Source organism: Antennarius striatus, chromosome 19 (assembly GCF_040054535.1).
Source record: "Antennarius striatus isolate MH-2024 chromosome 19, ASM4005453v1, whole genome shotgun sequence".
NCBI classification, from domain to species: Eukaryota; Metazoa; Chordata; class Actinopteri; order Lophiiformes; family Antennariidae; genus Antennarius; species Antennarius striatus.
The window spans coordinates 15,907,137-15,919,500 of NC_090794.1; the positions used below are offsets into that span (position 1 = coordinate 15,907,137).

General features: G+C 43.9%; 1 protein-coding gene across 1 annotated transcript in view; it reads right to left on the reverse strand.

Moving 5' to 3' along the window:
• The window catches only part of syne1a (spectrin repeat containing, nuclear envelope 1a), a 125,260-nt gene that overhangs the window by 2,749 nt on the left and 110,147 nt on the right, over positions 1-12,364 (reverse strand). Inside the window, 18 exon segments of the mRNA XM_068343403.1 lie at positions 18-76; positions 665-754; positions 867-1,130; positions 1,576-1,704; positions 1,853-2,059; positions 2,838-3,049; positions 3,127-3,253; positions 4,173-4,306; positions 4,694-4,762; positions 5,455-5,773; positions 6,207-6,398; positions 6,476-6,613; positions 6,729-6,911; positions 7,751-7,901; positions 8,091-8,278; positions 8,964-9,126; positions 11,484-11,650; positions 11,828-11,986. Coding sequence (XP_068199504.1) covers positions 18-76; positions 665-754; positions 867-1,130; positions 1,576-1,704; positions 1,853-2,059; positions 2,838-3,049; positions 3,127-3,253; positions 4,173-4,306; positions 4,694-4,762; positions 5,455-5,773; positions 6,207-6,398; positions 6,476-6,613; positions 6,729-6,911; positions 7,751-7,901; positions 8,091-8,278; positions 8,964-9,126; positions 11,484-11,650; positions 11,828-11,986 — 2,951 coding nt within the window.

The following is a 12,364-nucleotide window of genomic DNA, read 5'->3' on the forward strand; positions in this document are numbered from 1 at the left end:
GTCCCGGAGAGATGTACCTGTGGTGTGGGGCGCTCTCAGGGTGTCCTGGGTGGGCCTGACTACTTTTGCCTCGGGGCTGTGCCACGTAATGAACAGGGAGGGGTAAAAGAAAGAAAAAAATGTTTCAGTCAAGGGCAAATAAAGACAAAGCCTCAGATGAAAGAAAAAATAAATAACATAAAGAGCCATAACATCTACTGAAAGAATCTTCAACAACCAAACAGCAGCAGCAGAATCAACTGTGATCGACTTCAGAACCAAGAAATCTGGCTTCTCCAGACTAAAGCCTGGAAAGTTCAGCTAAAAGAGATCAAATATGTTATCTGCACAATCACAAAGACTAAAAACAGAATGTATGTTTTACTTTTCTCTCACACAATGAGAAATGAAGGCCGTCATTACAGAACAGTTTTATTTAGTGAAATGAAAAGCCAGGTTTTCTTGTATGTTTTTTCCAGATCAATGTCATGGGGAAAGAAAAAAAGTAAGGCGTGGTGGTGTACATAGATGTCAGCAAAACAATTAAGACTTTATAACTATAAAAATACAGGGGGTATGTTTATGAGATGTCTACAGGAACATAATGGTAGTGGACTAATGCCGTCTCTGATTGAGAGGAGAGGATAGCCCCCCCCCTGGTGGACAGTAAGAGGAACAACATTACCATTCGTTGGTGACTTTGGACAGTCGCCTCTGACACAGGATCAGCTGACTGACGGATTTCTGATTTGCAAACAGGCAACGGAACGTAATCCTGAAAAACAGAATGATATTTACACCTGAATAAAGCTGCTGCTAATGGAGAAGAAGGTTACAATTTCATGGTCATGTAACTCCTCCATCCTGTTGGTTTCGGAGTTTCTGACCTGCTGTGTCTCTACGGCCTCCATTCTCCTCTCCAAGCCCTCCAGATCGGAGCTGACCTCCCTCAGGAGGAGCCTCAGCCGGTTCAGGATCACGTGCACCTTCTCCTGGGCCTCCAGACACTCGCCGCCCTGAACCCGGATCTGTTCTGGAATGTCCAGCTGCATCAGCAGAGTTTGAGGTTTGGCGTTGACCAGCAGCTGAGCTGACAGCTCCTGAAGAGACGCCACCTTCTGCTGCGAGTCCAGCAGCTCACGCTTGATTTGCTGCAGGAATAGAGATGCAGGAGAAATTATAACACATTTATCATGTGTGGATCATGTTAACGTGGAGTTTCAAAATGTATTTCATTGCTGTATTTTACAAAGAAAAAACAAAAATAAGACCTTGAGGTAAACATATGGTTTAAGCTAATTTCACAATCACAGTTTTCCTTTTAAAGACTATTTGATACAGTCTGCAGTGATTCTCTGTTGATCTTTGTTTTCTCTTTTAAGTTTTGTTGTATTTTAAGTGTAAAAATCTTTAGAGCAGAGATTTGTTGTTTCACTTCAAGCTAATAAGCTATAAAACAAGGTATGTAAAATAGTAGTGTCAATATTCCCTGTTCCACTTTACTGTCAAAAGCCTTTTGCTGCCTAAACCCCCTCTTATTTAATGGTGATTAATAATGAAGCCAGTTTGCTGCACATAAGCCTGAGAGATTCCTACCGTGAGTGTTTTGTGATGAGCTTGTAATGCATCACGGCTCAGTTTGGGGGGGATGGGCACCACCTGGTTCCTCCGGCGGTCGATGTTCTCCAACCACAGCAGCAGACCATGGCTCATTTCATGGAACTCCTGAAGAGGGAGATGACTTAATGAACTTAAACTGGGAGGTTTTTAAATGTATAGGACCATTTAAAGGTTCTTGTATGTGTGTGTGTGTGTGTGTGTGTGTGTGTGTGTGTGTGTGTGTGTGTGTGTGTGTGTGTGTGTGTGTGTGCACCTGACACTGCATCAGGGCCCTCTGGAGCTCCTCCCTCCAGTCCTCCAGGGACATCCCGAGTCGATCCCAGCGTGCATTCATCTCCTTCAGCCCATCCCGCAGCTGCCACGCCTCCTCAGAGTCAGGCTCTGATTGGAGGAAATCTGCACTGCTCAGATTGAGGGACAGGACCTCTGACTTGTGGGCATCCATGCCCTTCAGCAGCTCCTGAAGACAGATAGGAAGGATTCAGAAAGGATGGTAATGAGGAGGCTGGGGGACATGACTGTGTGTTTGGTGACATGGCAGCGGCAGGACTAATTCATCAGCTTCCTGCTTGAGGAATACATTAAAAACCTGTCAGGACAAAAGACGACCAGTGTTTTATTTTTAAAGCAGACAAGCTCCTCATTGCAAACCAACTGTCTTTGAGTGAGAGGGGAAAAAAAAAAAAGCTGGAGGAACTAGAAATATCTTTTTCTGGCTTTAGGAAAGACACAAACAGTAGAAGAAGAATCAAATGTGAGTCTTGAGTTAATTTTAGCTAATAAGGAGTATGCAGTATCAATGGTTCAGCACTTATTTCTATGGATTTCTCACTTAAACGTCTACATAATTTTAATTATTATTTTCAATCTTGTTTACTGCTCTGCCAGAAAAAGTCTCTCATTTGTAGGTGGAACTGGTCAAAAATAACATTTTTGAATTGCTAAGCTGCACAAGCAGAGAATGAAACATGTAATTTCTAAAAATTGTGGAAATAAATAATCTTTGGAAAAGGAGTAAATGCAAATGGTAGAAGCTGACAAAACTCATCTTAAACAAAAAACATTTTACCATTAAGGACATATCACACACACTGATGCAGTGTCAGGTGCACACACACACACACACACACACACACACACACACACACACACACACACACACACACACACACACACACACACACACACACACACACACACACGCACACACACACACACACACACACACACACACAAACCTTGAGCTTCTTGATTCTCTGCTGTATGACGTGTATGTCGGTGCTGAGGTTGAAGCCCTGCAGCTGGTTCAGTTCAGCCTCTGACTGGCCTAACCAGGCCCTCATGCTCTGCAGGTCTGAGATCAGCTGCTGCCACTGCTGCAGGTCCTGCTTCTGTCGGTGCTTCTCACTCAGGGAGTGAGCCTGGATCAGCTCCCAGCGCTCAATAACACCTTCAGGAGAACATTCAGATCAGTGGAAGAGAGTCTTCAGGAGAAGGGTGTTTGTTTGTTGTTTGCATTAAACTGACCCTTTCCTTGAGAGTCTGTGCTGGTGGGGTTGGCCAGTCCCGGCCCTTTGTCCTCATCTTGTGTCAGCTCTCCCTCCGCTCTCTTCATGGCGTCTATGCTGCCTCGACACTCCCCCATCAGACGCATCTAACATGAGTCAAAGCAGCAGGAAACACTTTTAGAAGGTTTTCATTTCTTTAAAAGAATTATAAGATGTTAACAGCCAAAGGTAAACATAGCTACATGACATCATGACAAACAATATTTACAACACTACTTTTGGGCTCTGGATATTTTCTAATTAAAGCAAATACACGTCATGCTTGTCATGACCAATTATCCAGTGAATAATGGAGCTGGGAGCAAAAAAAGGACAAAAATATTCTATCATGTTGTCATTTCCCCTCAAAAGAAATTGCTGTCTGTTACACGCGGTATCTGTGACATGTCTTGTGACTTAGCAACAACTTAGTTGTCTCCTGATCAGCAGGACCTATAATATTTGGGTGCTATGAACTCGACCGGAAGGCAGATGAAAGCGCAAGAACAACCCAAAAAAGGTTTCTGGTGATAACTAGGCAAACAACACAACTACACATATCAACGTGTCAGCCACAAAGCATCTATACATTACACACATGCAGACGTGACAACATGCAGCATGTGGACACGACACTATGTGTTTTAGTCTGAGAAAGACAGAACAGTTGTTTTTTTTATTCCCAATGAAGCAAATAGTTTACAGCTCTGCAATAAAGTTTATATGAATATGTTCACGTAGAAGATACGTCACCTTTTTAGAAGCTTACTTTATCTATTCACAATTTAAATGTAATTTTCCTAATTGATCAACAACAACAAAAAATATAGGAAAATCAATCCACTGGACATTAAGAAAGTTTCTTGAAGACGTTAGTGGTGGCTGGTCTCGTCTCAGTTTCCCAGATGGAGACTGACTGTCATTTGTGTGTGTTTGTAGGATGTAGGTCGAATAGTTCTATTTAATGCACTACCCTGCTGCCCTCTAGTTAAGTATGTGAGCATGTAGCAGCGCCTCTACACTCACATAGCCCATGTATGAGGAGTCGATGTCAGGGCTGGAGCTGCTGCCAGTGGCCTCTATCTGCTGGAGGTGGTACCGTCCTGCATCCAGAGCCTGGTCCAGCTGCCGGAGGCTGGCCTCCAGCTGGTCCGACTCGCCTGCACACAGAAAGGAACGACGTTAATAAAAGCTCGGAAGGTGAAGCTTTAGATGGTGTGATAATTTTTTTCATGTTGTTGGGGCAGACGTCTACCTGCATTAGTCTGAAATGCAAATATGAATAGTCAACGGGGAAAAAGTCTGTACTTAACATTAGCAAAAAAAACAAACAAAAAAAACATGCGATGGATGAAATTAGAATTTGGTGATCTGAATGCAGCATGCAGGGATATTATCTTGATGCTTCTGGAGAATGTGACATGCAGTTTAAACGATGCTCACTCATGTGGCGGTGATATTTCCTTTCAAATGAGGTTTTAATAGGATTTTATGGCATGCTGTTTATTATGTCTCATGCTGCAGAGCCAGGGGCAGCTGTTTCCTACCAGAGGATGATTTCAGTGTGTTCTCAGTCAGTTTTATATAGGCTTCTGGGCTCTCTGGGATAACTACATCTGGGAAGAGACACACACAACATCCACTATTCATCATGAGGCCATAGTTGGATGTGATGTCTGTGGTTTATCTGGATCCTTTACCTCGGAACTCTTTGTTCTAAGCTGTTCCTCATCGATGTTTCATTTAGTGCTTCAATCATTTGAACATTTGAGATTTTTTTTATGGTTATATTTCTTCAGATTTGTTTGCTTGTTGCTCCTTGCTTTATCTTGTGCTCATTCCAGACTGATTGTGATGTCTCTTCTAATTTATTCTAAACTGATCAAAACCACAATTTAATGATTCTATTGAAAGAAGTGCAAATATACATTAATTAACTCACTGACTGTCAATGACGTCTACAGACGTCTGTTACATTCAACGGGGGTGACAATCAAACTTCTAATCAACAAATTTATCATCATGACAACTGATCCAGTTACGGAACAGAGGATGGAGAATCAGTGGAAGACGGAAAAGTTGCGGCAATGCAAAAAAACGTTTGCATACGCCAGAGTTAATCCAATGACTGCACATAGTTTACTTTAATGTGAATTACTGTACAAAAATGGTACCAATCAGTTGCAATCAACACTGTCACTATTTCCCAGTAATACATACTAAATTAAATCGAAGGCAGTAAATCTCCAGGGTAATTACTATTAGACTTCATCAACAGAATGTTTCCACCTGATGACGTTGGACTGACCTGACAGCACCGTGGCACCAGTCCTCAGATACTCATCCTCCTCCTCGTCTGCTGGACCCCTCCTCTCATGGCCTTGACCACCAGGGCTCTCCAGATCTCTGCTCAGGTCGTAGTCGTGGTCCCATTCCAGCGGGATGGAGTCCACGCTGGCTGGGGTGTCTCGACCAGAGCGGTCAGTCCGGGCGAGTGTGGCCGGACCTGAGGCTGGGCGACTGGATGGACGGGGTGAAAAGGAGTCGCCCCACTGCAGCTCGGAGAGCTCTCCGCCCTCCTCCATGTCCAGCTCTCTGTCCGAACCGTCAAGCTCATCATCGGCCAGCTGGGAGATCAGAGGGAAATGTGAGGTGAGATGATAGGGGGGAAGTAAGTGAAGTCAGGGAAAGTGTAGCTTAGAGGTGAGAGAGCTCTTTGTGGGTCCTGTGAGGTGACCGTGTGTGTGTGTGTGTGTGTGTGTCGTGGTCCTTAGCAGCTGTTGGTATGACTGCTGAGGGTTTTCACCATGTCACAGGTGGTGCAGGAAGACAGATGCAGTATACAGCAAATGCTGTAATGTGATTCCTCTTTGAGATGACTGAGTCAAATGTCAAAACATTTAGTCTCCACTCAGCTTCTCTTCACTCGTGCTCCATCAGCAGTAAATACACTGAATGGGAATCCATGCTTCATGATCGAACCTGCTCTTACTCATGTTGGGCTGTATGTTCTGTAGTAACAACTGATGGAGCCGACGCTTAACCCCCATCTAAACTCACCGGGAGGCGTGTGAGCTTTTTGTAGTATCTGTCGACTCGTCCGAAGACCTCCTGACAGTATCTTTGCAGCTCCTCCAGCTCCTCCTCAATGACGGCGGCGTCCAGAGGTTCACTTTTCTTGATCAGGGCTTCTCCCTGTCTGAACACCAGCTCGATCTTCCCCGTGTTCAGGTAGATCTCCTGCTGGAATGCCTGAGAACATGCGATGAGGTTGAATCTGAAACTGGTTTATGCTGTAACGTATGCATCTCATTGTGAGCTCGTTTTACCCTGAGCTGTTTTATCTTGGCCTGGACGTCACATTCAGAGAAGTGCTCGATGTTGGTCAGCTGGAGGTCCATCTCAGTCAGCCACACCAGGATGCTGTCTCGTGCCGTCTCAAACTCCTCCCTCTGGCTGATGAAGTGCTGTGTGAACAGAGGAAGGTTTATTGTTTTATGGAGGGTTGATCAACTCTTATATCAAACCCAAATATCCTCAGTTACTAAGTTACTCTTACTGACCAGTATAGGCAAATGTTACCTTCAGTCTGCGTAGGATCGCAGCTACCCTCTTTTGAAGATTATCCCATCGCCTGTTCCCATCATGCACCATTTCTCTGAGCTGGCAGGAGGAGTCAGTGCGGTTTTCTCGGGCCAGGCGTCGGTACTGTTTGTTGATGAGCTCCAGCTGGGTCAGGTGTTCCTGCACCTGACGCTGGAAGGCCTACAACAGATACACTTAAATGTTGCTGTTGTTTCACACGCATTATATTTTCCCGTACGCACACATAAAGGAACTAGAACCAAGGCACTTGGAGACTGCAACTTCTCGCGGAGAAGGCCAGTGTGAGTAAGACCGTAGATCTTACTCACACTGGCCTTCTCCCTCATCTTTCTGTCTTATCCATTTCCTAAGTGTACAAAAGTTGAAATTTGACCTTGACCTAGTTTTCCCAAGGTCAAAGTCATCATCTGATTTTCATCCCCTTTGCCACTCAAGTCATGTGCTTTTTGTTTCATCTTTCTATCTGCAACGGTTGCAAAGATATTTGGTGCACTAACGGACAAACGGACTAATTGACGAACACATAACCGCTGACAATTACTATACATCACTGCTTTGAAGCGGGATGTACTTACAATACATCCCCTTCGCGGAATGTAACAAATAGCATATAAACAGGATATGGTCACACATTTTATGTTCTGGTGTGAGAAAAAAAATCAAAAAACAAAACACATTGCAATTATTAAGTAAGCATTGCGTGTTAGAACTTAAAATGAACTTTCAAATCAAGTGCAAACAGTTCAGAACTCCTTGGCCTAGCCAGACAGGCAGCTAGCAGGAATGTACATGTGATCGACTGCAGCAGCTGAGCAGACCGGCGGAGACAAGCTCGAGCACCAAGACACTGTTCATGCTGTTTCCTCTGTCAATCCGTAATGACCTCTGTCTATAGGTGTATTCACATAGATCAATATCTAACAAGAAAAAACTACATTCTGATCTTCTGATGCAGTTATATAGTGTATAAATGTGAAACTGCAGCCACATAGACACACCTCAAACTTCTTGAGCTCCTCTTTAGCGACAGTATACAGAACTCCAGAAGAGTTGGGCAGAGCCGCTGTTCTCTCTGAGGTCTTCAGCCAATCCTCAAACCTGGAGTAGTCGTCCAGAAACTTCTGCCACAACCTCCATGTCTCCTCAATCCTGCACAGAACAGACATAAACAGGTTGGTATTAAATGCATCTGTAGATCTCATGTACTTGATGGCCCATTCAAGAATCTACTGGCCACATTTTGATGACGTATGACTAAATGCAACTTTTAACAATGTTGGAATCTTTTCACCACTTGTTCATATAAATGCGACATGTGAGACTGAACCAGGCACTGACTTCAGCCTCCTCTCCATGGACATGGCACAGATGTTCCTCCAGCGTCGGTCCAGCCCCCTGGTGGCCTGCTGGATGGAGTCACACTCCGTCTCCGTGGAGCAGGCGTCACAGTCGTGCAGTAGGACCTCACACAGATTTAGCACCGATGCCACGCCTGTGCTGTGTTTCTCTATGTCCCGCTGAAGCTCCTGCAAAGACATCACAATAAGCACTTCAAGGTCAGATCTCTAGTTATTTGCATGGTCTTTGGTTTTGCTCCCCATGTGCATTTGCTCAGTTTAATGAAGGATCCAAGCTCCTTCTGTGCTAAAAACTGATTAAAATATTTATGCAAATGTCTCCAATAGCTTCGAGAAGGACAAAAGTCAGTCTTCTAAGGTACATGAATATTAGCTAATGCTGCAGCTCCGCAGAAAAAAAGGTCGTCAGTGAAGTCTCAGGATCTAACCCAGAGCGCTACTGTGGAAGAAGGAAGGATACTGATACTAGCGATGGACAAAACAAACCTTAAACAGATGGACATGCATGATTCATGATGTGATCTCCTATGAGTCATGTTGTTCTGGAATTGTTTAGTATTTATACTCACACTGTAGTGTTCCAGTGAGGCAGTCTGTGATGTCTGTGTTATTAGGTCTGACAGTGTGTGTGTGTGTGTGTGTGTGTGTGCGTGTGTGTGTGTGTGTGTGTGTGTGTGTGTGTGTGTGTGTGTGTGTGAAAGGCTTGTTTATAAATCATACAGGTTAAAATGTCCAAGAATGCAGTTAATTCCACATGCCTTTAAAATGACTTTAAAATCCTAGACACACATTAATAAACATGTCTGCTTTATGTTACTACAGACCAGGACGGATGCATTCAGGTCCCACTTGCCTGCTGCTGGCTGAGCTTCCTCTGGATCTCCTGGTCATCACAGGAGTTGTACACGATGGGCCTGGACAGTTCCGTCTCGATGTGAGCCAGCCATGATCGAAGGCTGCTCATGTTTTTATCCAACTGCTGCACGGCCACCAGGGTCTCCCTCAACTTCTTCACCCTGACCAAGAAGCAGAGAGGGGGTCACATGACTTTTAGACATGTATTTATGAGTACAGTAAATTATGTCAAGGGCAGATCCCGGGAGTGGGTTCTATATGAAATCGGTTTTTTGTGTGGGTTGCACAAACATCTTGATGCAGGATTTATTGATGCAAGAGGAAGAAATATTTATTTAACTTTATACTCCCTAAGCTTTTTGGATGGTAAATTTTGTAAAATACTGTATATTCAATTACATGTGTCTTTTTTGAAACCTACAGATCCAAAACTAACTGAAGAAAATGTCTATAAATCTGAATGATGAGGTAAATGAATATGCACTGATGATTACCACTCGTTTGTGTTGACTTGTAGACAGTATAAACTGATTGTAAATAGTGCAAAACAGTAAACAAGCTGTAGTGACCCAGAGAAACATATGGATCAATTCAGATTAAGAATTTAGAATGAGAACCCACACATAAAAACAACACAAAAAAGAGCTACTGTTAGCTCTGCTAAGCTCAACAAATAGAGAAGTCTTCTAGATCTGTGCACATATTTTAGTTGGAAAATTACAGCTCCGTACTTTCTGAACAACAATTGGGTCTGGAAATCTCTGACATTTCTAAACTCCGTCCTCTACAGTCAAAGATATGCAACATATGTCTAAACCAGCTCTCCATTCCACACCCCGCCCTACAGAGCAATGCCAGCTTCACTCTCAATGTAGATGTAATTAAAAATAAAGCCAGCCTTTCAATATATATGTACCATAATGTAATGACAAACATAGGTCCACTCGATGGCTGCCGTCCTGCAGCTCTAACACGATCTGCTGCAAGGCAGCAGTTCCACATCATCACAGTCTCAATCAGACATTTCACACTGCAGCATGCAAGATCTCATTACTGTCATCTATACATTAGTCTGATTACTACGGGAATGCAAATTTCCAAGCCTCCCTGAAAATAATAGAAATTTCTGAGCAATTGACTTTTTGCACAACTTTGCTGCAAAACAACATCAACAAGTGATTCTGACACACCAGATTTGTGCTTAGAAGAATGCTGATCCTGCAACTCAAATGCTTAATCTGGTTAATAAAGCTAGCTAAAAACAAACCAACATAATACATTCAATCCGAAGCACAAAAGAATCGCTCAGCATGTGCAGCACATGCAGCTGCTGGGCTGGTGATGTTTGCAGCACAGATCCAGCAATTAGTTGTGAAGTTTGTCCTGCCTGCTGATATCGCAGTCGCAGTCCGGCAGATCCTGGTCGCTCTGGCATCCTGCCGCGTCATCCATCCTTAAATCCAGAACCATGGGGTGTGGAATTCCCGAAGACAACGTTAACGTCAGGAAGTGTTACAGTCCAAACACTCTTCTCTCTGCTCTGTGTGCTCCACATGGGTAAATGGGTGGATGTAAAGTCTGCTGTCCAACGGGGAGCAGCCAGTGGAGGGGTGGCACAACTGTTGCTTTCCAAGGTTAAAAAAAGAGGTGTGTGTGTGTGTGTGTGTGTGTGCGCGCGCGTGTGTGTGTGTGTGTCTCTGTGAGTGCCTGAGAGTGACAAGTGCTGCTGTTTCTAAAAACAGACTTACAGTCAGAGGCATGTGCTACAGAGCTGGTGTGTGTCAGATTATTAGACATCAAACACACACAGAGGAAGTGTGTGAACACGATAAAGGCTGGAAGCTTCCTTCACCTGGACTTTACTTAAAGCACAATGAGAAGAAAAACTGTGCTGCAAAATGATTTTTTTTTGCATAAAAGCGACAACAGACTTAAATATAAACTCTTGATGTAAGTTATCAAATGAATGCCCAAAATAAAACCATTGCATTCCCAGAGATTCTGATTTGTCCTGCTGTTTTCAGTGGATATAGGAGACAAAGACAGCAGCTGTCTATCTGGGCTCAGACAGCAGTCTGTGTTCCATATGGTCCCAGAGGACAAAAACCGGAGCAACAGCTGGGATAGAGTTTGAGTTTTGGTCGGGGTCGCTCTAAGATAACATACAAGTTTATATATATAGTCTGACTCTGATGAGAGGTTTCCAGAAAGATAGGTTAGATAAAATAACATGTTTAAAGGAGGAAGAGGTCTTTGAACTCTCTCAGCCCCACTGACCGCAGCAAGGAAATGCCTCAGCAGCATTGTGGGAAAATGAATTCTACTTGGAGTGTGTATGTAATGATGGGTACCATGGTGATGAAAATACATAAACAATTAAAGCCTCTCTCCACAAGGAGCAGTGTTGCAACATGGGATATGTAGGCTGAACAGTAAGTGTTACCTTTCTCTTATTCAAGTAGTAACACGTCAGTTTTTTTTACTGCAGGTCTACCTCGAGCTCTTTTCTAGCTCCTACCTGGCGGTGATGAGGTCCAGCAGGTGCTGCCAGCGCTCGCTGACTTTGCTGAGCTTGTGCCGGATCTCGGCAGCCTTGCCGTCTTGGCTGGACCTGGCCAGGCGTTCACCCATAGCCTGCAGCTGCTGCTTGTTCTCCTGAGCTACACCGATCTCCTCCTGGTAGTCCTGGGAGAGATGAAGCTGGTCAACATCAGGGGGTGAAGGTGTGGTGTGGATGAAACCACTTAAACATGAGAGCATTATCTCCAGAAGTCACTGTGCAGTCAGTACTGCACAGTTAACAGCGCTTGTGTTCTTTTGCATGCATATTTCAGGCCTGACCCTCATTCAGACTGACGTTACCTTGCGCAGCTTTTCAATCATCTCCTCAATGCTGATGTCTCCGTTCTGAGAGACCTTACTCTCCATCTGGGTGAGCCACTCACACAGCTCCTTGTTCTTCTCGTTGAACACCGCCCACTCATTCAGCTTCTCGCTCACCTGCTGCCGGCGCAGGGACAGCTGGGAAGGAAGCGAGGATGGAGGTGAGGCCAGAGGAGGGTTTGGGACACAGACGGAGGAAGGAAGGCAGACAGATGATGACAAAAGAAAAAAAATAGAACATTTGTATGATAATTTGATGTTTTAGTCATAAGAAATAATTACAGATAATAAGTAGTTCACTCCTCAACTTACAATACAATCAGAGAGAAAAATAGGAGAAAAAAACGAATTTAATCTTTTCTAATGTTAAGTGAACTCCTGCAATGGCTGGTCCTGTTATTGTCTATCATAAAAAAAGAGTTAATGATAGCAGATCTCTTATAATATACCTCAGCTGTCATCAGTACTGTCTGAGAATGTGGACCTTGTACAGAACAAGAATTTAATATCAATGAC